At 41.5% G+C, this 27,442-nt stretch overlaps 2 protein-coding genes across 4 annotated transcripts in view; one reads left to right on the plus strand and one right to left on the minus strand.

Moving 5' to 3' along the window:
• The first annotated feature begins 87 nt into the window (after positions 1-87).
• ppdpfb (pancreatic progenitor cell differentiation and proliferation factor b) lies at positions 88-6,411 on the plus strand. 2 transcript variants are annotated; one of them, XM_069883898.1, is made up of 5 exons: positions 88-221; positions 2,301-2,388; positions 4,296-4,373; positions 5,460-5,559; positions 6,162-6,411. In XM_069883898.1, exons 2-5 carry the CDS (start codon positions 2,334-2,336, stop codon positions 6,238-6,240), a joined length of 312 nt encoding a protein of 103 aa, XP_069739999.1. In that variant the 5' UTR covers positions 88-221; positions 2,301-2,333; the 3' UTR covers positions 6,241-6,411. The 2 variants fall into 2 exon arrangements, with proteins under 2 accessions (XP_069739999.1, XP_069740001.1); XM_069883900.1 differs by lacking the exon at positions 88-221 and having other exon boundaries at positions 2,317-2,388; positions 4,277-4,373.
• A 17,541-nt stretch (positions 6,412-23,952) lies between these two features.
• LOC138735683 (protein-tyrosine kinase 6-like) overlaps positions 23,953-27,442 on the minus strand; it is a 34,242-nt gene continuing 30,752 nt past the window's right edge. For both annotated transcript variants that reach the window (XM_069883889.1, XM_069883888.1), the window contains exon 9: positions 23,953-26,801. In XM_069883889.1, coding sequence (XP_069739990.1) covers positions 26,594-26,801 — 208 coding nt within the window. In that variant the 3' untranslated portion in view covers positions 23,953-26,593. The remainder of the gene's footprint in view (positions 26,802-27,442) is intronic.

The raw sequence follows: 27,442 nt of genomic DNA on the forward strand, positions 1-27,442 counted from the left end.
AGCGGTGATTGACAGGGTTGCCGGGGCGTCGGCGCCTCATGGCCCCGCCCAGCGCCGACCGCGGGCATAAAAACGAACGGCTGGCGGCTGCTCCCTTCAGAAGAGACCGTGAGCGTTGGATCGTCTGGTGCCGCCGAGTTTTTCAAATGGGCCCTATAGCCTAGCGTTTACCTTCTCCAGTCTAACTCTCGGGTTCCTGCTTGGTGTGGATCGCGTCCAAGGTAACCGGCCCGGTGGGGGGGGTGGGAAGAACGGTCCCCGGGTTGGGGGGGGGGAAGAACGGTCCCCGGGTTGGGGGGGGGGGGGAAGAACGGTCCCCGGGTTGGGGGGGGGGGAAGAACGGTCCCCGGGTTGGGGGGGGGGGGAAGAACGGTCCCCGGGTTGGGGGGGGGAAAGAACGGTCCCCGGGTTGGGGGGGGGGGGAAGAACGGTCCCCGGGTTGGGGGGGGGAAAGAACGGTCCCCGGGTTGGGGGGGGGGGGAAGAACGGTCCCCGGGTTGGGGGGGGGGGAAGAACGGTCCCCGGGTTGGGGGGGGGGGAAGAACGGTCCCCGGGTTGGGGGGGGGGGGGGAAAGAACGGTCCCCGGGTTGGGGGGGGGGGAGAACGGTCCCCGGGTTGGGGGGGGGGGAAGAACGGTCCCCGGGTTGGGGGGGGGGGGGAAAGAACGGTCCCCGGGTTGGGGGGGGGGGAGAACGGTCCCCGGGTTGGGGGGGGGGGGAAGAACGGTCCCCGGGTTGGGGGGGGGAAGAACGGTCCCCGGGTTGGGGGGGGGAAGAACGGTCCCCGGGTTGGGGGGGGGGAAGAACGGTCCCCGGGTTGGGGGGGGGAAGAACGGTCCCCGGGTTGGGGGGGGGGGAGAGACACACACACACAAGCCCTTCGACAGGCCGGGTTGTTGTTGGCTTCGGTCCCGGGGTGTGCAGTGGCGGGAGGGTGGGGGGGAGCCTTCCCGTCCCAGGAGGCTCGGGGTGCGGCTTCTGGGCTGTCACTGCAGCCCCTTGCCTGGGCTCCTCGTGCCCTTATCCCCCGCCCCCCTTCCTCATCAGCAGCTTTTACTCCGCCTGTCCCCGACAGCCGTGCCCTGCGGTTTCAACCCGTGCTCTGTTTTCGGAACCCTTGGTCCTTTCTGTTTTTTGGAAGCGCTCCCTTGCAATTGGTGGCAGAGTTTGGTTCAGACGATCTCAATCTGCAGGCACCGGGGTTGAAGGAAAAGCACCCAAAAAGCTGGAGGAACTCGAACCGTGCCCTTTAAAGTTGCATGACCGACATGTATCCTTGCTTCAGACCATGACTCCGTTTGCGTGCAGGATTATTTAACGGTGACTCATTTCCTTTTTAAACAAAGCTACAAGTCATGATTTCTCAACCCCCACCCCGTGATATCTGACATTCTCTGAAAGTTGTCTCTTGGGCCAAAGTCATGTTTGTGTGGCCAAACTGTTCAACTTGTTTGGCACGTCGCAACCAACCAATCTTTTGGGCAGCCACCGCTTTAATCTTGAGTTTTAAGAGCCTTCATCGGAGTTCCTGATCTACATTTCGCCCAGCGTTGCAACGGCATTTTTGGGTTGGAGAACAATTCAGTTGAAATGTTGATGTTTGAGATCTTGGAAGTTGTGCTGTTTGCACAAGCCTGTGATTTTATGGCAGCCACTCAGATAGTGAGTAAACGTTCTAAATATAGCCTCCTGAAAAGGAGGCTTTCAACCAGTGTTTGTTTTACACTTGCCCTAGTTTAATATACAAACTTAAAGTGGCATTGGCATTTGGATTTTTTTCTGTGCATCTTTCTATTGGACTTGATCAGTTTATTAGAATTCAGATTGAACACTTGAGATTTTAAAAAGAGAACTTGGGGGGGGGGGGGGGGGTCCATAGCATCTGTGATAGCAAAAAATGGAGATCAATGGTTTGGGAGTGAGTGCATCAGGACTGGGAGGGAGGGGGAGGAGGAGAAGAGGGAAAAGTTATCAGTACGTTGCAGTACAAGATGAGGGAGAAAAGAAGCTCAGGAGATGCACTCGCAGTGGGTTTTCTACAAGGGGAACATTCAGTGTTGGGTTGTAAGCAATCCAAATGAAATTGGATGCTTTAACTGAACTTTATCATTTAATAAAATTATTTTATTTATTTGGCAATGTTTTGTGTTCAGTGAATTTGATTTGCAGAATGTTTGCTTGCTGTTGGTACGGATTGAAGCTGTGCACCTGATCAGCAAAGTACAGTCGCGGTGTGGGTTAAAGAACTAATTGAGCACCAGTCTGATAGGCCCTGAAACGCTGTCTGCTGTTATTTCCAGGTTAATATCTGGAAACTAGATTGAAAGATCCGAATGGCATCCATTCCATCAACCGGATCACTTGCAGCAACACATGACTATTACCGGAGTAAGTCCTTCTTGGATGGGTGTGTGCGGCGGGGGGGGGGGGGGAGTGAAGCACTTTTTGTGGTTGTGGAGGGAAAGGGTCTGCTGGATTGTGATTAATTAACTGATTTGTTTTGCTACTTGACCCACTTTACAAAAGAAGCAAATTCTTACTGGCATTAAACTTCATGCCTTTTCTTTTAAACTAATTGAACCTGTTGAAGTTGACAAGCTAGTGCAGTATTTGGTTAAGTTTTATTGAACTCAAGGTTGCATATTATGGATGGATTGTGGTGATAATGTCACTGACTATAGCCAGCAGCATTTTGTTGGTGAGTTGCATCTCGCATCCATGAACATTTTTAATCAGGACTTTTTCTAACCAATTCCAGGTAGTCTCCAGGGTAATTAGATTTGACTTATTCAGACATTGCTATTTCAGTTCAAAATGTTTGACTATCACAATTTTCTTAAGTTCACCAGAGATGAAGCTTGTAGACAACAAGATTCAAGGGTAAATTGTTGGGCGATTGTTTTTCTTTTGAAATTTGTTGCAACAGTTGAGTTCAGAATGCTTTAAGAAAATAGTTTTAGCAATGTCTGTGGTTATTAAACCTTTCAGTGGGGACGAAAGGGAATCTGAGAGTCTGATGTCTCAATTGATCAGTATTTTTCTTATCAACACGACAGTAATTGGGGGGAAAAACAAAATCTCAAATTAGTAAACAATAGCTGTGGAGTTGAACAAGAAAGCCCGCAGTTATTGTGATTGTATCTTAATACACAAAATACTGGAGAAATTTAGAAGGTCACACACTGTTGTTTATGGCACAGATGTGTAACCAGCATTTCAAGCCTGAACCCGCATCAAGTTATGGGGGAGAAGCAGGCAGGTGTCTGAATAAATGATGGGGTGGGGGTGGGATGGAGGAGCACAGGCTCGCAGATCATGGGTGGGAAGTGATGGCTCTCTGAATGGAAAAGGGTGGGAAGCTGGAGAAAAGGAGATGGAGGGATAGGGAAAGAGGCACACAGGGAAGGGTGCCAGTGGGAACTGGAGAAGATGTTAATGCCATCTGGTTGGAGTGCCCAAATGGAATATTGGGTGTTCCTCCAATTTGTTGGTGTGCCAATGCTTGAGGCCATGACAGCATGGGAATGGAGTGCTGAACAAAACCATCTCTGCCTGCATCCATTCCCTCCAATGCAGAGGGAATGGAGAGATGGGTGGCAGTGGGCAGCTCTATGGTGCAAGTATACATCGTCTCCTTTCCTCCCTGCCTCTATAACTGATTATGGCCATGTTGGGCTTCAGGTCCCTGGTTTCTTTCTTCCTTTGTAAGGAAGCGTAGGCTGCTAATGGGGTGGGAAAAGCAAGACCTTGGAAAAGATCACCTGATGGTTCATGTTGTCAACTTCTTCATTATTTTCCACTTGTTTAATATTCCACTTTTGGGGGGGGGGGGGCGGGGTTCATTTGAATTTGGTTTTAATTTGCCTTCTCAAAGGTTGGCTTTTCTAGATGCAGCAGGTATTGTTCAAGTTGCCATCTGTCCACTTGTCTATGGACACCAAGTTGCTGGAGTACCTAAATGTAGGGCAGAGTAAAATGTTAAATACATTCCAATTCAATGTGCTATTTTAGTTGAACTTGTAGAAACTGAAACCTGTGCCCTTGCTCACATTTTGTTAGCTGTAACTCTTTTCTAAACAAATGAGATTTTGACCCTATGTGCACAATGCCAGCAGTGAGGAGGATTCTGTTGATTTTATTCCAGAACTAGGAATCGGCACCTTGATACTTGCAAGGTGTTTTCTGTTGTAAACTGATTGGACGCATTTAAGACTTGAGTTCCAGAGATATGAATGTTTTCTGGAAAGCTAATGTTTGACTATTGTTTGTTTTAAAGAATGCATCTCTAATTCCAGGGCGCCTTGGTTCTGCTTCCAGTAATAGTTCTTGTGGGAGCTCTGAGCATATTGGCGAAGTGATTCCACACCACCCAGGTAAGAGGATTTTTAACGAAGCACTTTACATCATAGAGTTAAGAGGAGGTAACGTTGAGTAGATCACTTGTTAATTAGATCAAACATTTTGAAATGCATCCTTGTATAGGCAACCTCACATTCCAGGGATTACGGGTCTTGGGAGGGGGATGGTGGTGTGTGTCCAGAACAGTCTGTATCATTTTCAGATTTGTAGTTAAAAATGCAAGCTGTAAAGTTAAAAATGACAATTTTATGAAAGCAACTTATTCATGATTTGTGTATTTCTCGTGGATATATTTCCATAATCTGAACTGCTGTAACATTGGCACTACCCAACTTCCAAAGGTGCTTTTAACAAATTTAGTTTGTGGCTACTTGACTGAAGTTTAGTCCTGAGGTTAGTCAGGATTATTGACTGATGAAACAAAACTGTGTAATTTTGGGAAATTGGTGATACTTGTCAAATCAACATGGAGAGTGGGAGATTAAAATTGAATTGCCATAATCTGAGTTATGAACTCGGGCAGTCTAGAAATGAAAATTAAGAAAAATGCCTTCCATTTTGAAGATGATGATTTGTAGATGTTTTTACAAATTTTATGTAAATTTTCAAATGATTTGCAAAAACATCTACAAATCATTGCCATGGGCTTATCAACAAAATCTATTTGTATCAAGTGCAATGGGGACTTGGTGTCTGAATGATCATGAAACCAGTTTTTTCACAGCAGTGTACATTTCCTTTGAACATGGCTAATGCTTGTATGAAACTTGCCTTGAATCTCAATGCCACCTTTGCCGTAGAAATAAGCAATTAATAAATGCTGATTATACTGTTTGCCATCATGATGGCATTGGTCCTGAGACTTGTAAGATGTAATTTTACACATTATATATTGTCGTGACAGAAGCACATTCAATCAATTAGAAATGCATCAGATCAAAGGTAATCAACTGCAAACTGTTAGTGTTTGGAGTATCTGGAAAAACATGGCTTTCATGTGATTTTCTGATAAACATATTTATGGCTGTTAAATTCTTTTGTTTATTTAATATGTAGTAAGACATGGGTAGGCAAACAAGTCATGAAAATTTTGTCTGTAGGATTACCAAAGTCTGCATCGGGCCAATGGTGGATCAGCTTTTTCTTTGGAAAAACCCAGAACCATCCAGTCATGACAACTCTGACTGAGTCCTCGGAGAGGTGAGAAGATGGATGGATTTTAGCCTGTTGGAAGAAAGGGGGTATCTGGGGAATAGAGAAGGCATGGCTGCTGGCAGTGGAAATTTATTTGCAAACTACTAAGTAGCCAGCCAAATGAGAGGCTGAGAAACTTTGTATTGATTTAACTGAATAAAGCCAATGCAAATGGGCAAGTGCCGAGGTAATGGGTGAACCTACTGTGGTTTTGGTTGAGCATTGCCTTTACATTGACAGAAGGGAGAATAGATGCTGTTACTTGCTTAACCCTAAACTGTGTAATGGAAGCAAGAGCATCAAATTTTGCCAGAAACCCAGCTAAACTTAACTGATATGAATGATTTTCCTGGATGCACTGAACCAGGATCAATTAAAGGTGTTGCCTGAATGAGGAGACTGACATCTCTCTTGAACATAAAGGTTGACAGTAGTGAGATTTTGGGAAAGAAAGATTATTATGACAACAGTGATTTGAATCTTATTTAGTTGGAGTAACAAACTGAAGATGTGAAGCATTAACATCAATTTCAATACATAGCTTTTATTTCTGATTTATTGGTTATAGATGAGTTTGCATCAACATTTATTTTTGTTTACTTTAATAGTGGGAAGATAAACTGCCTCCTGCCTCAAGAAACAGTGAGGAAGAGACATGCCAGTGAGCCCAGCAAACCTTCATCTTAATGACTGACTTCAAGTCCTGAAGAAGACGCTAGGAATTTAGGCGCTCCAAAATAATTTTAAAGGCTGCTTTAAGTTTATACTTTTAATTTAGTCACCATATAATTGAATTTTTTAATGAATTACTTCTACCTGACTTATTCACCATCATGTAATAAAATTTAGCAGCCCATCTGTCTAGGTTTCTATTTCTTAAAGCGTATAATCTTAATTTGCTGTATGAATGTGCCAAAAAGCAGACTGGGAAATTCTTAACTGGTTTGCTTGCAGAAACTTTTCATTAAGAAATTAAGACTTGGCTAGATGGTGGAATTAACAGATTTCTTTAACAGCTCAGTCCCCTTCCATTTCAGGTAGCAGACTGGAAATTTGAGAATTGATTTTTTTCTTTGGTGCACAATAAGGTCTGAAGAGCCACAAATAAAACCTTGTTTGTGCTGAGGAACATTTAGGAAGCAATCTTGGAAAATGATTGGTCTGTTGCCTGCATTGCAGTTGACCACATGAATGATGATCTTGTGGCCGAAACCACACCCTTTGTCCATCCAATGGAATAATTCCTTGTAGTAATAAAGCAAAAATCTGCAGACACAAATAAAATCAGTGTAGGGGGAAAGTCCTTTATTAAACTGACTTATTTTCAGACAGAGGCTCACCTGGATGTCTTCAGAAGATGGGAGGCTGGTGCCCTCGATAATGTTTGGGACACACTTTTTTTCCTTTATTTGCCCCTGTCCTCCAGTTTTAAATTTGTAATCAAACAATTCATGTGTAATTAAAGTGCACATTCCAGATTTTATTCAAGGCTATTTGTATACATTTTGGTTTTACTGTAGAAATGACAACACTTTTTATACATAGTCCCCTCATTTCAGGGATATGTGTACAAAGTGAAGGGAGGGAAGTTTAGGGGAGACATCAGTAAGTTTTTTTTAAAGTTGTGGGTGCCTAGAATGCCTTGTCAGGGATGGTGGTAGAGGTGGAAGCAGACAGGTATATGGATGAAAGAAAACTAGAGGGTTTAGTTCTTTTTAGGAATATATGGGTCAGTGCAACATTGAGGGCTGAAGGGCCTGTAGTATTCTGTTCTAAAATAGATACTTGCTCCTTTGGCCTTAAGATCTCTGGACATTCTGATATTGAGAACAGCTTGTTCTAGCACCACATCTGGATTCTCTCTCTCCATTCTATATTCTGACGTATCTTTTTGTAGTGGCCATGAAGAGATGGTATCGGGAAATTTATAGATTTGGAGCTGACTTTGGCTCTGCTATCATGAGTGTATTGGGAAATGAGCAAAGACTAAGCATGCATTCTTGAGGTGCCCTTGTGCTGATGGTCAGCCAGGAGGAGGTGATTTTGCACTGACCAGAGACTGCTGATGTGTAATTGATGATCAGAGTTCCATCTGCCTGCATGATCATGTTCTACTGGTATAATGGTGTTAAATGCTGAACTAATCAATGAACAACAGCTTGATGAAGGCATTCATGTTGAGAAAAGTTTGAAGGAGGCATTAACTTCCAAACACTGAATTACATATGTGTAGTAAAGGGAAATTGCAGGATATAGGAGTAGAAGTTGGCCCATTGAGTCTACGCCACCATTCTATAATGAGTTGATCTATCCTCCCTCTCAGACCCACTCCCAGCCTTCTCCCTGAAACCCTTGATAAATTGAAAACCTGTCAATCTCTGCCTTAAATACACCCAACAACCTTGCTTCCACAGCCACCTTTGACAAGTTCCACAGACTCATGACCCTCTAGCTAAAGAAATTTTTCTGCATCTGTTTTAAATTGACACTTTTATCCTGAATTTGTGCTGCCTTGTCCTAGAATCCCTGACCATGGGAAACAACCTTGCCGCATCTACTCTGTCCAGGCCTTTAAGCATTCAAAATGTCTCGATGAGAACCCCCCTTTATCCTTCTGTACTTCATTGAGTACAGTCCAAGAGCTGACAAATGTTCCTCATTTGCTAACCCTTTCATTCCTGATATTGTAGTAATCTCTGAATCCTCTCCAACTCCAGTATGACTAATCATAATCAGGGTTTATTGTCATGAACAAGTCATAAAATTCATTGTTTTGCAGCAGGGTCACTGTGCAAACATTCATCTAATGAACCATCTTCCAACAATAATATAAAAAAAATAGTGCATGAAAAGTAAGGCAGTATCTTTGGTTCATTGATTATTCAGGAATCACAGCAGTGAGGAAAAAAATGTCCTTGTGCTGTTGAGTGCTTGACATTAGGCTCCTGTACCTTTTTCCCGATGGTAGCAGAGTGAAGAGGGCATGGCCTGGGTGGTGGGGGTCTTTGAGGATAGAGGTTGTCTTTTTTAAAAGATACTGCCTCGTGTAGATGTCCTTGATGGAATGAAGTGTGGTGCCTGTGATGTTGCAGGCTGAGTTAACAACCTCTGGAGTTCTTGTCCTGAGAGTTGGCGCCTCCATACCAGACAGTGATGCAACCATCCAGAATGCTCTCCATGGTACACCTGTAGAAGTTTTTTTGAGGGTCTTCAGGGACATACCAAATCTCCTCAAACACCTCACAAAATATAGCTGCTATTGAGCCGCCTTCATGATTGGATTAACATGGAGGCTCTAGGACAGATCCTTGGAGATGTTGACACCCAGGAATTTGGAGTGTTTGACCCTCTCCATTACTGAGCCCTTGATGAGAATTGGGAAGTGTTCCATTGACTTCCTCATGAATCCACAATCATCTTAGTTTTGCTAACTTGAGCACAAGGTTGTTGGTTTGCAAAGGAAGTTTTTCAAGTGTGGAATATTTCTGTGGAACACCACAAAAGGAGAGCTCTTTTCAAAGTCCCCTGCAATCCACAACTTTCAGGCAAATTGGCAACCCACAGCAATCCATTCCAAAGTTTGCTTTTAAACTTGAACACAGTTAAAATGTAAAGTTTTAAAATCAACAGTGTGCATTTTTTCCCTTGTTTAAAATGGCTTTTCTATGAGATTAAGCTAGATTCCTTTGTCCATCCTGATACAAAAGACTGAATCACATTTCTTGAGGAAGTGGAAGTATTCTTGTGTCCAGCTAAACATTTCTTTTGCAAGCTACAGGACATAAAATTCCTTCATTTGCATGGTATTATATTTGAATTTGCTCATGTGATTCATCCAATTTGAAGTTTTTCTGAAGAATTGTTTTACAATTGTGGTACATAGTAGTTGAATTGGCACTTGAGTACACTGTTAATTGTCACTGGTAAATTTTAAACAAAAAAGTTTTCCAGCAATTACTATTGAATGAAAATATATTTTAGTACCTTGGAGAATTAGTGAAAAATATGTGGCTGCTTTTACCTAGTGATTCAATTTATATATCAGAAATTTTAATGCTTTCTGATTAATACAAAATCTTCAGATAGATGGGAAAATTTAGTGAGTTTCGGCAACTTTTAAACTAATGTAACTTTTTGATTTATAACTGAGAACTAAATTATTGGATTCCAAATTATTCATTCATCCTACAATTAAGTCTGGAGTTCATTTAATGTTTGCTTTTGGTGACAGGGCACTTACAAAATTTACCTTTTCATCACAGCTCTTGCTCAGGGGTCAGTATCTTTGTATAATTTATCAGAAAAGAGAAAGGGACAAGATCAATTAAGTATTCAGTGTACTTTAAGTGAGAAACAAAATGAATCTGGTGTTGGCAATGGTGTTCATCCAAGTTCACCTTGAATAACTTCTCCAGGTAATTAGAAGCTGTGTTTTTTAGACTGCACCCCTTAAGTTCCTGTGTGTGTTAGTCCTGGTCCTTTTACATAGAGCGACGGGGCCTAAGTCATCAGCTGGATGTCGAATTCATGAGGTGAGTTTTGCGGTGAGAACTGCGGGTTTCCCCAGAAAATTAGTAGGAGTCCTGCAGGATAAATCGTGGTGCAGGAATTGACAAAAAATTCCTGCACTTTCTTTTTAGGCTGCCCACGTAAGGATAAATTTTGTTGAATGTGCTGTTACTTGCCTGCAGTATAAACCCTAATTCTCTCTATTGTGGAAATGCAAGTTTATTATAATGGCCAGCGTCTAACATTTTGGGTATTATCAGTTCACGTGACCATAAATGACAAACGCAAGTATAGTTTTTGAATCTTTCCTTATTTACATAACATTAACACTTGATGCCAAGTTAATGGTCTTTGAGGATTTAATGTTCATGTTTCTTTCATTGATTTGTTTGTTTCTGGGAGAGTCTAAACATTTATGCAGAAAATAAGGTGCTTGTGATACTAGACAGATATTTAATTTGTGCATTTAAGCACTTAGTGAAAAGATGGTAGTTGAAAATTTGGAACAAATTGTTTTGTACACTCTGTCCTTGAAGCCACATGAAAGGATATGGAAATAAAAATGCTGGCAATGCTGGTTTGTCTTCAGCTGTCTGTGGCTACGATCCAGTTAATTTCCCAATTGGCAGAAACTTCCAAGACGTGCCAAGAAACAGTAGTTATTGAAAACTCTTTCTTTTTAAATGAACGTTCAGGCAAGCAAATGTTGTTGCCTTTCTGAAGAACAGAGTTTCTTCTGTTTGACTCTTCATTTGTACTTCAATTGGATTGTTTTATTGTCATTATAACTTCTTTTCTCTATTCCCCGAACTATCTCTCTTTTGCCAGCATGAGATCCATTCTAGAGTCAGTATCATGTGGAACAAAATTGTCCTTGAATATGGACTATGCAGGAAAAAAAACTCAGCAGGCCAAAGAGTGCACTTTATAGAGCAATGATAAAGATACCTAACCAATATTTCAGCCTTGAGTCCTTCATCAAGTCTTAAATAACGTAGGTAGGTGCCCCAACTACACTTTTTCCACCCTCAGTCCTCTGCAGGAATTTTATCCTTTCTCCCAATTTCTCCATCCTTGCTGTATCTATTTCCAAAATGAAGTCTTCCAGTCCAGATCACCTGAAATGTGCTCCTCCTTCCACAAACGTGGCTTCCATTGCCTCCACCACCATCAACTTGTAGTGTTAACATAGTTTCTGTCATATCCAGGCATATGGAGAGCTTGCTTTCATTATTCAAAAAACCATGGAGGAGGTACCTTTCTTTGAATTCATCTTATTTCATCATGTTTATTTCATTTATATTTATCATTTTATTTCATTATGTCTTTAAATATAGCCGAATGCTTTGTTTATCCATTGTTATGAAAATATTAATGCAAATTATATTCTTCATATTTTGTAACATTGTGTTCCTGTTCTATAAAACTCAACAAAAAAGACTGGAAGAGAAATATTTTGGGTTGACAAGGGTTCAGATTAGGGGTTTTTGGATTTTCAGCATCTGCATTTTGTTTTTGCTTTTCAGGATCATTGTAATGTTTGCATCTAACCACCACAGACACTGTGGAAACTTTGGGTAACAAATGAATTTTAGGAATGTCACAGTCTGGCTGTTAATGCCTGATGGAGCTCAATAACATGTCAGTATCACTCGTCCTGGTTAATGCACCTCAAATGGAATTATTGTTGGTTCAGTGATCCAAAGCAATGTTTGGCCTGCAACCTTAACTCTTCACTTGCTGAGTTATCCCCCCAGTGTTTTTGCTCTTCGTGAGCTTGGCAATTGTTCCTGACTCTCACGATCAGATTTGTGCAGCCTGGCGACGTGACCACCAAGCAGTCGCACCGAATTGAACAAATTGCATTGCCAGCTGCCTTGCATTGAATCTTGTGAGATTATTCTCCACCCCTCCCCCAATTTAAACAGGTGTAGTACGTATCATTAATTCGGATTCAGCCAATTGGCTCGGAGTTATTCAGTTCTGAGATTTAAGGTCGAGTTTTAAGTGCTGCCTTTCAGTTTCGAATCGCCTGCACGTATAAGGATTAGCGGTGGCCGTCCGGAGAAGCTTGCACCGCTGAAGGGAAGCAGGTAAAAGAAAGCTCTCAACCCTGTGTTATTGAAGTCGTCCTTGGGCAGGGATTTCGGTCAAGTTTGTTCTTTGTATATGTTCGCTGTAACCGCTTCTGCTCATGTAACCGTTACATGACCGTGGGAGGGAGAACCAATAGAGAGTTCGGCAGCCACCAGTTCCACACGCGATTGGCTGATCCGGCCCGCTCGCCGACTTTAATCCAATCACAAGGCTGGACCGAATGGATACTCGCTGGCATTTCCCACCAGGTTTCGCCTGGTGACTTCAAATCCTACCATCCTGAGAGCGGAACCTTGCCAAAGGCCGAGGTCAATGATTCTTGGCAGCAGCTATCTGCAAGGTTAATGCATTGAACGGATTCCAGGAATGTTACCAGCCAAATCTCGTTGTTTGGGAACTATGCAACTTGTGAGGAAGGTTATCAAGGAATAGCCACGCAACTTTAGTAGAGCAACATAATTATTTGATGTAAACCTGCAATTGAATGTGGGGAGCTGGAGAAACTCCACAGGTCCCGCAGCAGTGGTTCTCAACCTTTTTCTTTCCACTCACATGCCACTTTAAATATTCCCTGTGTCATGTGTGCTCTGTGATAGTAAGGGATTGCTTAAGGTGGTATGTGGTGGAAAGAAAAAGTTTGAAACTTATTTTTAAAAAATTGTACCTACGGTTTCAGAACTCCAAAGGAAATGGGCCCAAAGACAATTTTTCTCAAGCAAAGTATTTCAGTAACAATTGACCAGTGGTTCTCAATCATTTTTCCCCCACCCACATATCACCTTAAGCAATCCCTTACTAATCACAGAGCACCGATGGCATAGGGAATACTTAAAATGGTATGGGGGGGGGAGTGGAGATTGGGGGAAAAAAAGCATTCATCTCAAGTTTAACCAATGATTTGGGCTTTAATCCTTCGTTTCACTGTTCACGACCCTGAGATTCCGTCGTACTTTATTGCTATTGAAGTATTTTTCAGATGAGCATGATCAAGTAGAGGAACTCGGGCAGTCGAGCAGCAACATCTTCCACTGTTTAGCTTCAGATTCTTGCATCTACATATTCCTGTGTATATGAAGTGTAGGTGCTCAGATTTATTGTCAGAATACATACAACCCTGAGATTCTATTTCCTGCAGGCAAGGCAAAAATACCACTTATTGGCAGTGGGGAAAATACCTGGACTCAACATACACATGTAAATAAATACATAAATGTAAAAAAAACCTGTGCAATAGGGTGAGGAAAGATCAATAAGGAGCAAAAGTAAGAGTCTGCTGAGTTGTGTGGATCCTTGATGATTACTGTTGCTTTTTGACGGCATAGCAGTGTTCCCAGTCAATGTTTACGATGGTGGGAAATATTTCCTGGGCTGTGTCCACTACTTTTTGCAGGGCTTTATGCTCAGGGCTATTGGTTCCCCATACCAGACCGCGATACAGCTGGTCTGCACCCTTTCCACTAGATCTCTATAGAAACTTGTCAGGGTGGCTGATGTCAGACCAAACCTCTGCAAAGTCCTGTGGAAGTAGAGGCGCTGATGTGCTTTCTTCATGATGACAGTGTGTTGGGTCAAGGAAGGATCCTCCAAAATAGTGATTCCTAAGAACTTAAATTTGCTCGCCCACCCCACTTCTGATTTCCCCCAGTGGTCAATGAATCATACGTTGCTGGTTTTCCATTCCTGAAGTCAATAATCAGCTCCTTGTTCTGGTAACATTGAGTGTGAGGTTGTTGGTGCACCATTCAGACAAGTTTTCTATCTCCCTTCTGTCTGCTGACCCATGGCCCCCTTTTAAACAATCAAATTGCTGTTGCCAAGCGGGTGCTATTTTTGATCATCATCAATAGCATTTATCTCTAAGTTTCTCTTCACTTTTTTTGTGAATTAAATCGATTTTTAGCAATTATTGCAAATTCAGTCTTGGTAAATAAATAAGCCCAACAGTTTGCATGCATGGCCCTCTTTAAATTAAGACTTGGAAATCTGCAATTCCAGTTCTCTGTAGTGCATTGATTTTTTTCCCCCCATCCCCATCTGGTCCCATTAGTTCCATTTCTTTGCCTACCCCTGTACATTTATTTTCTATGGTCTTCCCTATTAAATTTTCTTCCCTCCCCCTTCTGGGTGTTCTCTCACCTTCCATCCTCTACCCTATCTTTCACCCACCCCAACCTTTTCTCCTTTATAATAGTCATTTTCTTTTTAGTCTCAATAAAGGATCTTGATCCAATATGTTATACAACCATATAACAATTACAGTACGGAAGCAGGCCATCTCGGCCCCTCTAGTCCACACCGATTTAAGTGAACTCCACTAGTCCCACCTACCTGCTCCCTGCCCATAACCCTCCAATCCCCTCACATCCATGCACTCATCCAACCTTCTCTTAAATGACAAAATTGACCCTGCTGTAACCACCTCTTCCTGAAGGTCATTTCACTCAGCCGCCACTCACTGAAGAAGCTTCCTCTTGTGTCACTTCTAAAGTTGTCCATTTTTGCCCATGGATGTCTCCTGACCTCCTCAGATCCTCCAACAACCCTTTGCTCTCTGTAGCTGAGAGTTGGATTGTCCAACCCTGTTCTCAGCCAATTCCAATTTGCCCACCCAATTTGAAGCATTCGTCTTGCCTGTTTCTGCAGCAAACCTTGCTGAGATGAACAGTTACATTCTTGAATTGCATTTAACCTTGAATGTGGAAGAAGAAAATAAATAATACTTGGGTAAAGACTTCACAGACACGAGTTAAATGCAAATTTGGAATATGCATTTGCAGTTTAAACTTCTCCCCCCCCCCCCCACCCCCAGAAATGAGCAGGCTAAATTATATTTGGGAAATTTTGTCTGCACATTGTCAATTCAGTTGCATTTTTTTTCAAGTTCATGTTGTGATTTAGTTGGGGGTCTAATGTACAGGCAAGTTGCAGTCTCATGATTGGGAAAAAAAAATTCAGACTGATAACATATTCTGCCAAACATTAGATATTTTTGGCTTTTTTCTGTTTTCAAATTGAGTTTTTTTTTTGTTGCCCCTATTTAGAAACTGTTACTTAAACCAGCCAGTTTTTATAGCTCAGTGCTTCACAAGTAACAAAAGGGTAAAGATCACAAAATATATTTTGGTGATGTTGATAAAACAATGTAATCCAAGCATCAGGAGAATTCCACTGCTAACCATTACACAATAATGTGTTATCATTTTCTATCTTCTGAAACAGTCCAGGGTTTGTCATTGGTTTTGGAAACTACTGGTTCCAATATAGCAATAAGACATTGAAGTTTCCTGCTGGATTTATGCCCTTGAATTCCAAAGTGAAGGCTCGAACCTGTGATCGTCTAACTTCTGATAAGTTCACATACTCTCATCTAAAAAATGTTTTAAATTTTAATGCATCTTTCATACAGGAGTGTGGGCTGCCACACCTCAAACTATTGGGAGGTGGTCGTGATGCTGGCCCCATGGTTTGTCTGAATGTTGGGGGGGGGGAATGATTGTCATGTATCCAGTCTGGGTATCTTGCAGTGGGGAGGCAACTTTGTAATCACTAAGGTTATGGTGGTTAGGGGATGGCTCCTCATGGTGGACACCTGATGGAGACTGTAAAGGTCGTACAGCTTTGTGACACTTCAGCAACCCTGCAGGTAGAGCACAGATGCAGCTCATCTTGTCAAGATTGGATGGCTCGACCCAGTCTTGAATAGATTTTGTCTTCATCTCAAAGGTTGTCAAAGTCAGAACCACTGTTGTTATGTCAGTGTTCTTCACTACCACTGCTTGCAGAAGGATCTGGACCAACTGAAAAAATGGGCTGAAAATAGCAGATGGAATTTAGTGCAATTTGGAAGGACAAATCAAGATAGGACATACAAAGTAGGACACTGAGGAGTGCAGAGGAACAAAGGGTTCCTGGAATACAGTCTCTGAAAGTGATCTGAAAGTAGACAGGGTTGTAAGGAAAGCTTTTGGTATATTGGCCTTCTCAAATCAAAGTATTGAGCACAGTAGCTGGATGTTATGGTGAGGTTCTAATAGACATTGGTGAGTCTAAATTTAGAGTATTGTGTGCTGTTCTGGTCACCAAACTAAGATCAGAAGAGTGCAGAGAAGATTTACTAGGGTGTTGTTTGGTCTGCAGGAGTTGATTTACAGGGAAAAATTAAACAGGTTGGGAGATTATTCCTTGGAGCATAGAAAATTGAGGGGAGATTTGATAGAGGTTTACAAAATTGAGGGGAATTGACAGTAAATGCAAGTAGGTTCTTTCCACTTGGATTGGGAGCGATTAATACGAGAGGACATGACATGGGGAACTTCTTCACTCAGAGTGGTTGGAGTATGGAATGAGCTGCCATCTGACATGGTAAATGTGGGCTCAGTCTTAAGTTTTAAGAATAAAGAACATGGATGGGAGAGGTCTGGTGGGTTATGGAAAGGGTGCAGGTTAGTAGGTCTAGAGGAATGATGTTTCAGCACAAACTAGAAAGGCTGAATGGCCTGTTTTTTGTGCTGTCGTTTTCTGTGGTTCAATGGGAGTCTCTCATAACCGTTCCTTTTGCTGTTCAGCATTCTCACTGCCAGTAGGAAGAAACTTTACTTTTGGTAAGGAAAAAAAAATCTTTCTCTTCATTTCCCTTTTTGTTTTAAAAAGGGCATTGTCACGACTTTTGCATTTTCTATCGGCCTCCATGATCAGGTTAAAGGAGAAAAGAATTACCTTTTTGAAGATTGAAAATAATCTGCTCAATGAATGAAGCCCTTAGGCTGACAAAATTAATGTGAGATGCTCCACCTGAATATTTGGTCTTCAAGTCTGGAAGAATGTACCTTCCAGCATTACTGGAATATGTATTGTCAGGCCTTTGGGTCATATTGGTCTTTACGAGTTGTGCAGGACTTGACCTAATTCTTCCATGTCGATCAAGCTACCACATTTGTCCATAGTCAGTCCATATTCTTCTAAACCAGTAGTTTTCAAACTTTCCCCACCCGAACTCACATTCCACCTTAAGCAATCCCTCTGCCATAGGTGTTCTATGATCAGGAAGGGATTGCTCAAGGTGGTATGTGAGTGGAAAGAAAAGGTTTGAAAACCACTGTTTTGTACCTAATTGACTTGTTATGTGCACGGTTTCATAGCACCAAAGGAAATGATCCAATGACCATTTTTCTCAAGCAAAATATTTCAGTTACAATTGGGTCTGGAGCAGTGGTTCTCAACCTTCCCATTCACATACCACATTAAGCCATCCCTTACTGATCACAGAGCACTTAAGGCATAGGAATTGCTTAAGGTGGAATGTGAATTTAGGGGGGCAGTTTGAAGACTTTCTATATACTGGATTAAAACAAGAAAATTGTATCCACCCAGAATTAAATACAGTCTTGTGTGCACAGAACACTGTGGATTTTATGATCTACTCAAATTTTTTTTCTTTGCCTTGGCTTCGCGGACGAAGATTTATGGAGGGGTAATGTCCACGTCAGCTGCAGGCTCGTTTGTGGCTGACAAGTCCGATGCGGGACAGGCAGACATGGTTGCAGCGGTTGCAAGGGAAAATTGGTGGGTTGGGGTTGAGTGTTGGGTTTTTCCTCCTTTGTCTTTTGACAGTGAGGTGGGCTCTGCGGTCTTCTTCAAAGGAGGTTGCTGCCCGCCGAACTGTGAGGCGCCAAGATGCACGGTTTGAGGCGATATCAGCCCACTGGTGATGGTCAATGGGGCAGGCACCAAGAGCTTTCTTTAGACAGTCCTTGTACCTCTTTGGTGCACCTCTGTCTCGGTGGCCAGTGGAGAGCTCGCCATATAACATGATCTTGGGAAGGCGATGGTCCTCCATTCTGGAGACGTGACCTACCCAGCGCAGTTTGATCTTCAGCAGTGTGAATTCGATGCTGTCGGCCTCTGCCATCTCGAGTACTTCGATGTTGGAGATGAAGTCGCTCCAATGAATGTTGAGGATGGAGCGGAGACAATGCTGGTGGAAGCGTTCTAGGAGTCGTAGGTGATGCCAGTAGAGGACCCATGATTCGAGCCGAACAGGAGTGTGGGTATGACAACGGCTCTGTATATGCTAATCTTTGTGAGGTTTTTCAGTTGGTTGTTTTTCCAGACTCTTGTGTAGTCTTCCAAAGGCGCTATTTGCCTTGGCGAGTCTGTTGTCTATCTCGTTGTCGATCCTTGCATCCGATGAAATGGTGCAGCCGAGATAGGTAAACTGGTTGACCATTTTGAGTTCATTGTGCCCGATGGAGATGTGGTGGGGGGGGGGGGGGGGGGGGGGGCTGATGGGAGGACCTCAGTTTTCTTCAGGCTGACTTCCAGGCCAAACATGTTGGCAGTTCCCGCAAAACAGGACGTCAAGCGCTCAAATAGAATAGGTAAAATTACCAATGCCAACTCTTGACAATGATTTCAGATGTGAAATGTGGACTGACTATCCTTTGTGACCTGCTGAGTTCCTCCAGCAATTTTGCTACATGTCAGTGTTGATTGCCAAATTAAGATTAACATTCCATTCATCAGCATTAACAGATCTATTTTAGGGAAAAGAGAAAGCGATAAAACACTTGAGAAATAAACTTTGCGGAAGCTGGGAATCTGAAATAAAAATAGATTGAGCAAAAAGAACAAGTCAGGCAGCGATGGTGGGGGGGAGAGAGAGAGACAGTTTGGCCAGCCTTGCACTTTAATGAAGGAGAACAACGAGCAGTGTCACCAATCGAATGTACAACTTGATAGCCCAATATCTCGGGGGGGGGGGGTGGGGTGAGGGGAAGAAAAAAATATTTTGTGGCCTATGGAAGGTGTTTGAGCAGGTGGTGCTGAGTTCTAAATGTCAACAGGGCTTTCCTTTGAAATGTAAGTTGTTGCTAATTTGAGTTGGTGTTCCACAATGGTTGTCTTATGGAATTTTATCTCTGTACATTTGAAAGACTGTGCTTCCAAAATTGTGACATCATTGTTCCTTGCTACTTCAGGCTAAATAGAGTAGGGGTTAGCGTAACGTTGTTCCAACAACAGCTATTGGGTCTGGGGTTCAAATCCTGCACGGTCTGTAAGGAATTTGTACATTCTCCCTGTGTCTGTATGATTCAAAATGTACTGGGGGTTGTAGGTCAATTGGGTGTAATTGGATAGCATGGGCTTGTGGGCTGAAAGGATCTGTTGCTGTGTTGCATGCCTAAATTTTAAAAGTAAAATTATTTTCATTATCCTAATTGACGAAATTTGACCTTTGGTTCTGCGTAGAGAGCTAAATCCCAGTGCCTTGCACATTGAATTTTCCAATTTTAACTAAACATCTAATTTTGCTTGCTTGCTTTTCTCTCAACACCCACACTCTGATCTCAAGTAGTCTCTTTCCCCATGTGTCTCTCCAACTCTCCTACCTTGGGTCAGAGTGGATCACTGGGGTCTCCCTCCCCACACATCGATGTGATTTACTGGGATCGTTGTTTAAAAAGGTCTTGTAAAAATCGGTGAGGACACCTTTCACCACATGCGCAGCATCTTCCAGCTACTCCTCTCAGGAAAAGACGCAGAAGTACCAGGGCCAGAACCACTAGTCTGAGGATCAGCCTCTTCTCATTGAGGGATTGCTGAGTGACTGATCAACTGCTAAAATAACACTCCAAGACTATTTATCAATAATATGTACTTTAAATATGTATACATGTACTGTACTTGGTTATACAGGTTATAAACAAACTTCTATTGTCCAGTATCCTCTTTTCCCCTCCCCAACCTCCTTTTATATTTCATTATCTTCCATTTCTATCCTAATCTTGAAACATTGTCCACGAGGCAGCCTGACCTGATGAGTTCCTCCAGCTTCTCATTGTTTATTCAAGATTTCAGCATCTGCTCCATAAAAATGGCTGCTTTTAACAATAGGTCTTTTCCCACATGAATATTTTCCACAGAAGCATATTTTTTTCCAAAATGTGTTTATTGAGCTTCAAAAACAACTGGGTGTACATTGTGCTCCTATTTTCTTCTTGATGGTGTGCTTAAGAAGGTTTGTTGTGTCTTCATGTCTCCCGGTCATCCACATGTGCACAAAGTGTGCTGAGTTGCAGCGTCTAAGGGACCGAGTCAGGGAACTTGAGCTGCAGTTCGATGACCTCACTCTGGTTATGGAGAATGAGGTTATCGTAGACAAGAGCTACAGGCAGGTGGTCGCACAGGGAGGAGGGTTACCATTAGGAGGGGGAAAGGGAAGGGTCAGGTTCATGTGCAAGCACCCGAGTCTGTAATCTTCAAAAGTTGGTACTCCACCTTGAGTACTGAGGAGGAGAATGGTCAGACTATGGTGGGCAGAGGTGTGGTGTCAACCTCTGTGACCCAGAAAGGTAGGGATAAAAGGAAAAGGGCAATAGTTACAAGGGATTTAATGGTTAGGAGGACAGACAGAGGTTTTTGTGGACGCGATAAGGAAAACCGGATGATGGTTTGCTTTCCTGGTGCCAGGGTCCGGGATGTGACTATGCGTATTCAGAACATCCTAAAAGGGGAGGGTGAACAGCCTGAGGTTGTGGTACATGTTGGTACCAATAATGTTGGAAGGAAGGTGGAAGTAGTCTGGCAGAATGAGTATAGGGAGTTGGGTAGGGAGCTTAAAAGGAGGACCACTAATGAGGGTAATCTCTGGATTGCTTCCTGTGCCATGTGACAGTGAGGGCAGAAATAGAATTGGGTGGAGATTAAACGTGTGGCTAAAGGGGTTTAGTGAAAGACAGGGTTTCAAGATCTTGGGCCACTGGGACCTTTTTTGGGGAAAATGGGACCTATACTGTAATGATGAGTTACATCTTAATCCCAGAGGGACCAGTCTCCTGGTGGGAGCATTTGCTAGGACTGTCAGGGGGGGTTTAAACTAGTATGGTTGGGGACAGGGTTTCAAGTTAGGCAGGACAGCAGGGTGAAGGTTAGTAGGCTAAGGAAAGAAACAAGTTTGAATAATTTGAGGGAGGAAAAGCAGGAAGTAGTTAAAAAGATGTGAAAATTGTGAGAATGGAAGAGGGGAGAATATGCAGAAGATAGGATGTAGGAGATCCCTGAGTTGTATTTATTTTAATGCGTGGAGTGTAGTAATGAAGCTGGATGAGCTAAAGGTGTGGATTGACATATGGCATTATGATGTTGTGGCCATTAGTGAGATGTGGTTTTTTTTTCCATTTTTTTTATCTTTGTTTAAATCTTTTTCCCACTTTTGTTTAGGTTTATAGCTTCGTCATTTTCTTTCTCTTGCAGCTTGATGTACATGTTTGTTATAAATCTTATTATCATTGTTTCTGTAATCACATATTCAAAGCTACTTCCTTCTGGTAATCTCAGTCTGTTTCCCAATTTGTCCTTTAAGTAGGTTTTCAGTTGGTGGTATGCAAACATTATACCATGAGTATAATGAATGTCTTCCCAAGGATACATATTTGTACTTCATTTGTTCAAATGTTAATAAATTATTTCCCAAAAAACAATTTTCTATTCTTTTAATTCCTTTTCTCTCCCATTCTCGAAAGGAAAGGTTATCTATTGTGAAAGGGATTAGTTGATTTTGCGTCAATAATAATTTTGGTAGTTGGTAATTTTTTTTCCTTTCTACGTGAATCTTCTTCCATATGTTGAGTAAATGATGCAGTACTGGTGAACTTTTATATTGCACCAGTTTTTCATCCCACTTATAAAGTATATGTTCTGGCACCTTCTCCCCTTTTTATCTAGCTTTATCTTGGTCCAATCTGGTTTTTCCCTTGTTTGATTAAAAATCTGATATATACCTTAATTGTGGTGCTCTATAATAATTTTTAAAGTTTGGTAGCTGCAAACCACCTTGTTTGTACCACTCTGTTAATATATCTAGCATTATCCTCGGTTTCCCCCCCCCCCCCCCCTTTCCATAAGAATTTCCTTATTATTCTCTTTAGTTCACTGAAGAATTTCTCTGTTTAGGGAATTGTAACTATTGAAATAAGTATTGTATCCTTGGGAAGACATTCATTTTAATGCAATTTACCCTCCCTATCAATGTTGGTGGCAATTCTTTCCAATGTTCTAAGTCTTCCTGCAATTTCTTTATTAGTGGCTGATAATTTAGTTTGTACAGGTGGCTTAAGTTATCTAACCTAATACCTAGGTATCTGATTGCTTGTGTTTGCCATTTCTTTTTTTAAACTCTGTGTAATCCGCATTATTCATTGGCATCGCTTCACTTTTATTTGCGTTGATCTTGTACCCCGATACTTCTCCATATTCCTTCAATTTCTTATGTAGTTCTTTTATTGATATTTCTGGTTCTGTTAAGTATACTATGATGTCATTTGCAAATAAAGTGATTTTATACAGTGAGGGAGATAGTGGACATCGCTGCCTACTTGACTTGCTTAATTTAAATTGGTTTGATACATATCCATTTACTGTCACCTTCGCCAATGGTCCCTTATATAATGCTTTAATCCAATTAATATATTTTTCTGGTAGGTTGAACCTCTGTAATACTTTGAATAAATAATTCCATTCTACTGTCAAAGGCTTTTTCTGCATCTAAAGCAACAGCCACTGGTGGTATCTTATTTCCTTGTACTGCATGGATTAAATTAATGAACTTACAGACATTGTCCGCTGTTCATCTTTTAATAAATCCAGTTGGATCTTGTTTTACTATTTTTGTACACAGTCGGCCAATCTGTTTGCTAATAGATTTGCTATTATCTTATAATCTGAATTAAGTAGAGATATTGGTCGATATGATGCTGGTGTTGGTGGATCTTTCCTCGTCTTTGGTATTACTGTCGTTATTGCTGTTTCACATGAATCTGGCAAGTTTTGTGTTTCTTCTATCTGGTTCATTACTTCCAGGAGAGGAGGAATTAATAACTCTTTAAATGTTTTATAGAATTCTATTGGGAGTCCATACTCTCCAGGCATTTTATTGTTCGGCAGCTTTTTTAATATATCCTGTATTTCCTCTATTTCAAATGGTTTTATCAATTTGTTTTGCTCCTCCTTGCAATTTTGGTAGTTCAATATTAGTTAAAAGCTCATCTATTTTGTCTTCTTTCCCATCGTTCTCAGTTCGGAATAATTGTTCATAGAATTCCTTAAAGTTTTCATTAATCTCTGTTGGTTGATATGCAATTTGTTTGTCCTTCCTTGATGCCAATACAGTTCTTTCAGCTTGTTTTTTAAGTTGCCAGGCAAATATTTTGTGTGGTTTTTTTCTCCTAGCTCATAATACTTCTGCTTTATTTTCATTATGTTCTTCTCCACCTTGTATGTTTGTAATGTTTCTTTTTTTTGTCTGCCAATTCTCTTTGTTGTATCTTCCCTTGTTGCTAGTTCTTTTTCTGTACTTACTATTTCCCTTTCCAACTGTTCTATTTCCCGATTGTAATCCTTTTTCATCTTAGTTACACAACTTTATCATCTGCCCTCTAATGAAGGACTTTCATTGCATTCCATAATATAAATTTGTCTTTCACTGATTCCATATTTATTTCAAAGTACATTCTAATTTGACATTCAATAAATTTTCTAAATTCTTGTCTTTTAAGTAGCATGGAGTTTAATCTCCATCTATATGTTCTTGGTGGGATGTCCTCCAGTTCTATTGATAATAACAGGGCTGAATGATCAGATAGCAATTTAGCTTTATTTAACCATAAATTTGGCCACTTTATTCTTTTTGCTTGTCTTTTGTCCAGTTTTATCCAACTTTGGGTCCAAATTAAGATTAAAATCCCTTCCAATTGTTAGGTCTGCTTTGTTCGAGAATGAGTGAGTCAGACACCAGACTGAGTCGAAATCAAGGTTCTTTATTACCGGATTGTAACACTTACAACTAACAGTGTTAGTTGGAGAAGGCGCATTCTAACGATATCAGCAAGTGGTGTTTTTTTTTTAATACCCCAGGACACGCACTTAGTAAATTATCATACCATTACATTGTCCAATGAATAAGCTGTTGCTACCCTTCTCTGTTAGTCTGCTGCACATCATCTTGTTATTGCCACACTTATCTTGAGCGTACAAGGTCACACCTGCATCCTGTTACTCCTTAGTACTGGGTGACTCCTTCTCCGGTCCAAACTCATGATGTTTTTACCTTACACTATCAATATATTCCCCTGCGTATCTACAATCTTTAAAAAAAAATCTTGCATAAACTTTTGATCCTCTTCATTAGGTGCATATATATTGATCAAATTCCAGAATTCTGAATATATCTGACATTTTATCATTACATACCTCCCTGCTGGATCTATTATTTCCTCCTCTATTTTGATTGGTACATTTTTATTGATTAATATAGCTACTCCTCTGGCTTTTGAATTATATGATGCTGCCGTTACGTGCCCTACCCAGTCTCTCCTTAATTTATTATGTTCCACTTCAGTTAGATGCGTTTCCTGCACAAATGCCATATCTATTTTTTCTTTTTTCAGTAAATTTAATAGCCTCTTCCTTTTAATTTGAATATGTATTCCATTAATATTTATAGTCATATGGTTCAACATGGCCATCTCATACTCTGTTTACACCTCATTTCCACTTCCTCACCACCACTTTTCCCCATTTTCATCTCTCAGTTTTCCCTTTTTGAACTCAATGTATGACAACACTTCTAAAACATAAAATACTTCAACAACTCCCACATCTAAAATTCCCTTAACCCCAAGTGTTTCAACCCCCCCCCCCTCTCTGAGTTGCCCCTTGTCCCTTGCTGGGCAACCACAACTTCCCTCTCCATTTGGATTGCGAACCCGCTCGCAAGCGTCAACTGATTTCGCAATGACTGTTATTCTCTCCCACCAACCCCCTCCAGAAAAGACTTTTATCTTCACATTTAACAAAGCTCACCCTCCTTTTTCCTCTCCCTTACTTCATTTTAGTTCTTACTTGTACATTATTTTTTACATCTTTATATGTAGTTTGTCATCATTCTTTGTTCTTGTTGCATCTCTTCATCTCTCCTTCTGTCCTGCAGGCATTTTACAAATTCTCGTGCTTTCTCAGGATCCAAGAACAGTCTGTTTTGCTCCCCCGGGATAAATATTTTAAGCACAGCTGGATATCTTAACATAAATTTATAGCCTTTTTGCCATAGGATCGATTTTGCTGTGTTAAACTCCTTCCTCTTCTTTAGGAGTTCAAAACTTGTGTCTGGGTAAAAAAATATTTTTTGATCCTTGTATTCCAATGGTTTTTTGTCTTCTCTGATTTTATTCCTTGCCCTCTCCAGTATATTTTCTCTTATCGTGTATCTCAGAAATTCTACTAAAACGGATCTTGGTTTTTGTTGTGACTGTGGTTTTGGGGCTAGTGTTCTGTGTGTCCTTTCTATTTCCATTCCTTCCTGTATTCCTGTCATTCCCAGGACCTTTGGGATCCATTCTTTTATAAATTCTTTCATATTTGTGCCGCCTTCATCTTCCTTTAGGCCCACTATCTTTATGTAGTTTCACCTACTATAGTTTTCCATTGTATCCATCTTCTGAGCTAACAACTCTTGTGACACTAACTTTTTTGTCACTTTCTTCCAATTTTCTTCTTAAGTCATTCACTTCCATTTCTACAGCCATTTCTCGTTCTTCCACATTTTCTAATCTTTTCCCTATTTCTGTCATGACCAGCTCTATTCTACTCACTTTTTCTTCTGTACTTTTCATTTTTCTTTTAATTTCACTAAATTCTAATGTCAACCATTTTTAATGCTTTCATTTGTTCTTGAATTTTTTTTATCTATGTACTGTCCATCTATTTTACCTTCTATTCCTCTGTGCAGAGCTTGGTTGTCTTCTTCTGTGTCTGCACCCGTGTTTGTGTCTTCTACTTCTCTTCCTTGTATCTGTGTCTCTTCTAACTTTCTTGTTGAGCTGCTTGCCTCAGTTTGTTGGGTGTTTTTTTTTTGCATAGCTTCTTACTGTTGGTCCTCTTCTTCTGGGCTAGTTATCTGTCGGGCTTCCTGTTGTTGTTTTTCTTTCTTATCACTCCCTTTCCTGTCGCTTTCCTCTTCTTCCAGCTGAGAGCCCTGCTGTCGGGCATCTCTTAGCTGGTCTTGCTGTGTAAGTTCACTCCACAGCTGGGCCCCCCTCCTGTCTGCCTTTTCCTTGGAGTGCGCATTGCACACTTCTGTTTGGCTCAGAGCCATTTTTGCAGTCCTGAGGTCGCAACTCTGCGGGGTTGCCACTAACCTCGGGGACCGTGCTCCTCTCTCCATGGAAGCTCCCTGCCTCTTCATGCAGGTAAGGCCTTCTCCTTTCTCTTCCGGCGTCTTTTTTCCCGTTGTTTTTGCTTTTTCCTTCTTGGGTGCCATTTTCTTTCTTTTCTCCACACTTTTATCTTTTATTTGTTGTGTTTTGTGTTTTTTGAACTTTGTGTTTTCTTCACTTTATTTCTTCTTTTCTGGAGAGGGCTGGTATTCTCCTACTGGCCACTACTCCATCACGTGACTCTTCAGTGAGATGTGGTTAAAGGAAGGTTGTGACTGGCAGTTGAATGTTCCAGGATTTTGCTGCTTTAGATGTGACAGAGTTGGTGGATTAAGAGGGGGAGGTGTGGCATTATTTGTCAGCGAGGATATTACAGCAGTGCTGAGACAAGGTAGACTGGAGGGCTCATCAAGGGAGGCAGTGTGGGTAGAGCTGAAAAATAAGAAGGGTGAAGTTACTATTATAGGGGTATATTTATAGGCCTCCAAATGGGGAAAGGGAACTAGAAGAGTAAATGTGCAAGGAAATAGGTGAGGTGTGCAGAAGAAATAGAGTGGGGATTTCAATTTTCCAAATATAGATTGGGTAATGCAGTCAGTAAAAGGGCAGGATGGATTAGTTTTTATGCATTGTGTTCAGGATTGCTTTTTGCAGCAATATGTTGAGACGCCAACTAGAGGGGGAGCGGTGTTGGATCTGTTGTTTGGGAATGCAACGGGGCAGGTGACAGAGGTAAGCATTGGAGAGAACTTCAGATCCAGTGATCATGGGGCCATTAGCTTTAGCTTAATGATGGAAAGGGATAGGTCATGTCTGAGGTTGAAGGTCTTCGAGAGGGGGAAAGCCAGATTTGGAGAAATGAGAAGGGATTTGCAGAGAGTTGTGTGGGCTGATCTTTTTGCCAGAAAGGATGTAGAGGAAATTTGGGGGGCATTTAGGGGTGAGATTTTGAGAGTACAGGATCTTTATCTTCCAGTCAGACTGAAGGGGAAGACTAAAGGTTCAAGGGAGCCGTGGTTTTCTGGTGAAATTAAGAAGTTGGTTCGGGACAAGAGGGAGGCCTATACCAAATA

This window comes from Narcine bancroftii, chromosome 6 (assembly GCF_036971445.1).
Source record: "Narcine bancroftii isolate sNarBan1 chromosome 6, sNarBan1.hap1, whole genome shotgun sequence".
Lineage (NCBI taxonomy): Eukaryota > Metazoa > Chordata > Chondrichthyes > Torpediniformes > Narcinidae > Narcine > Narcine bancroftii.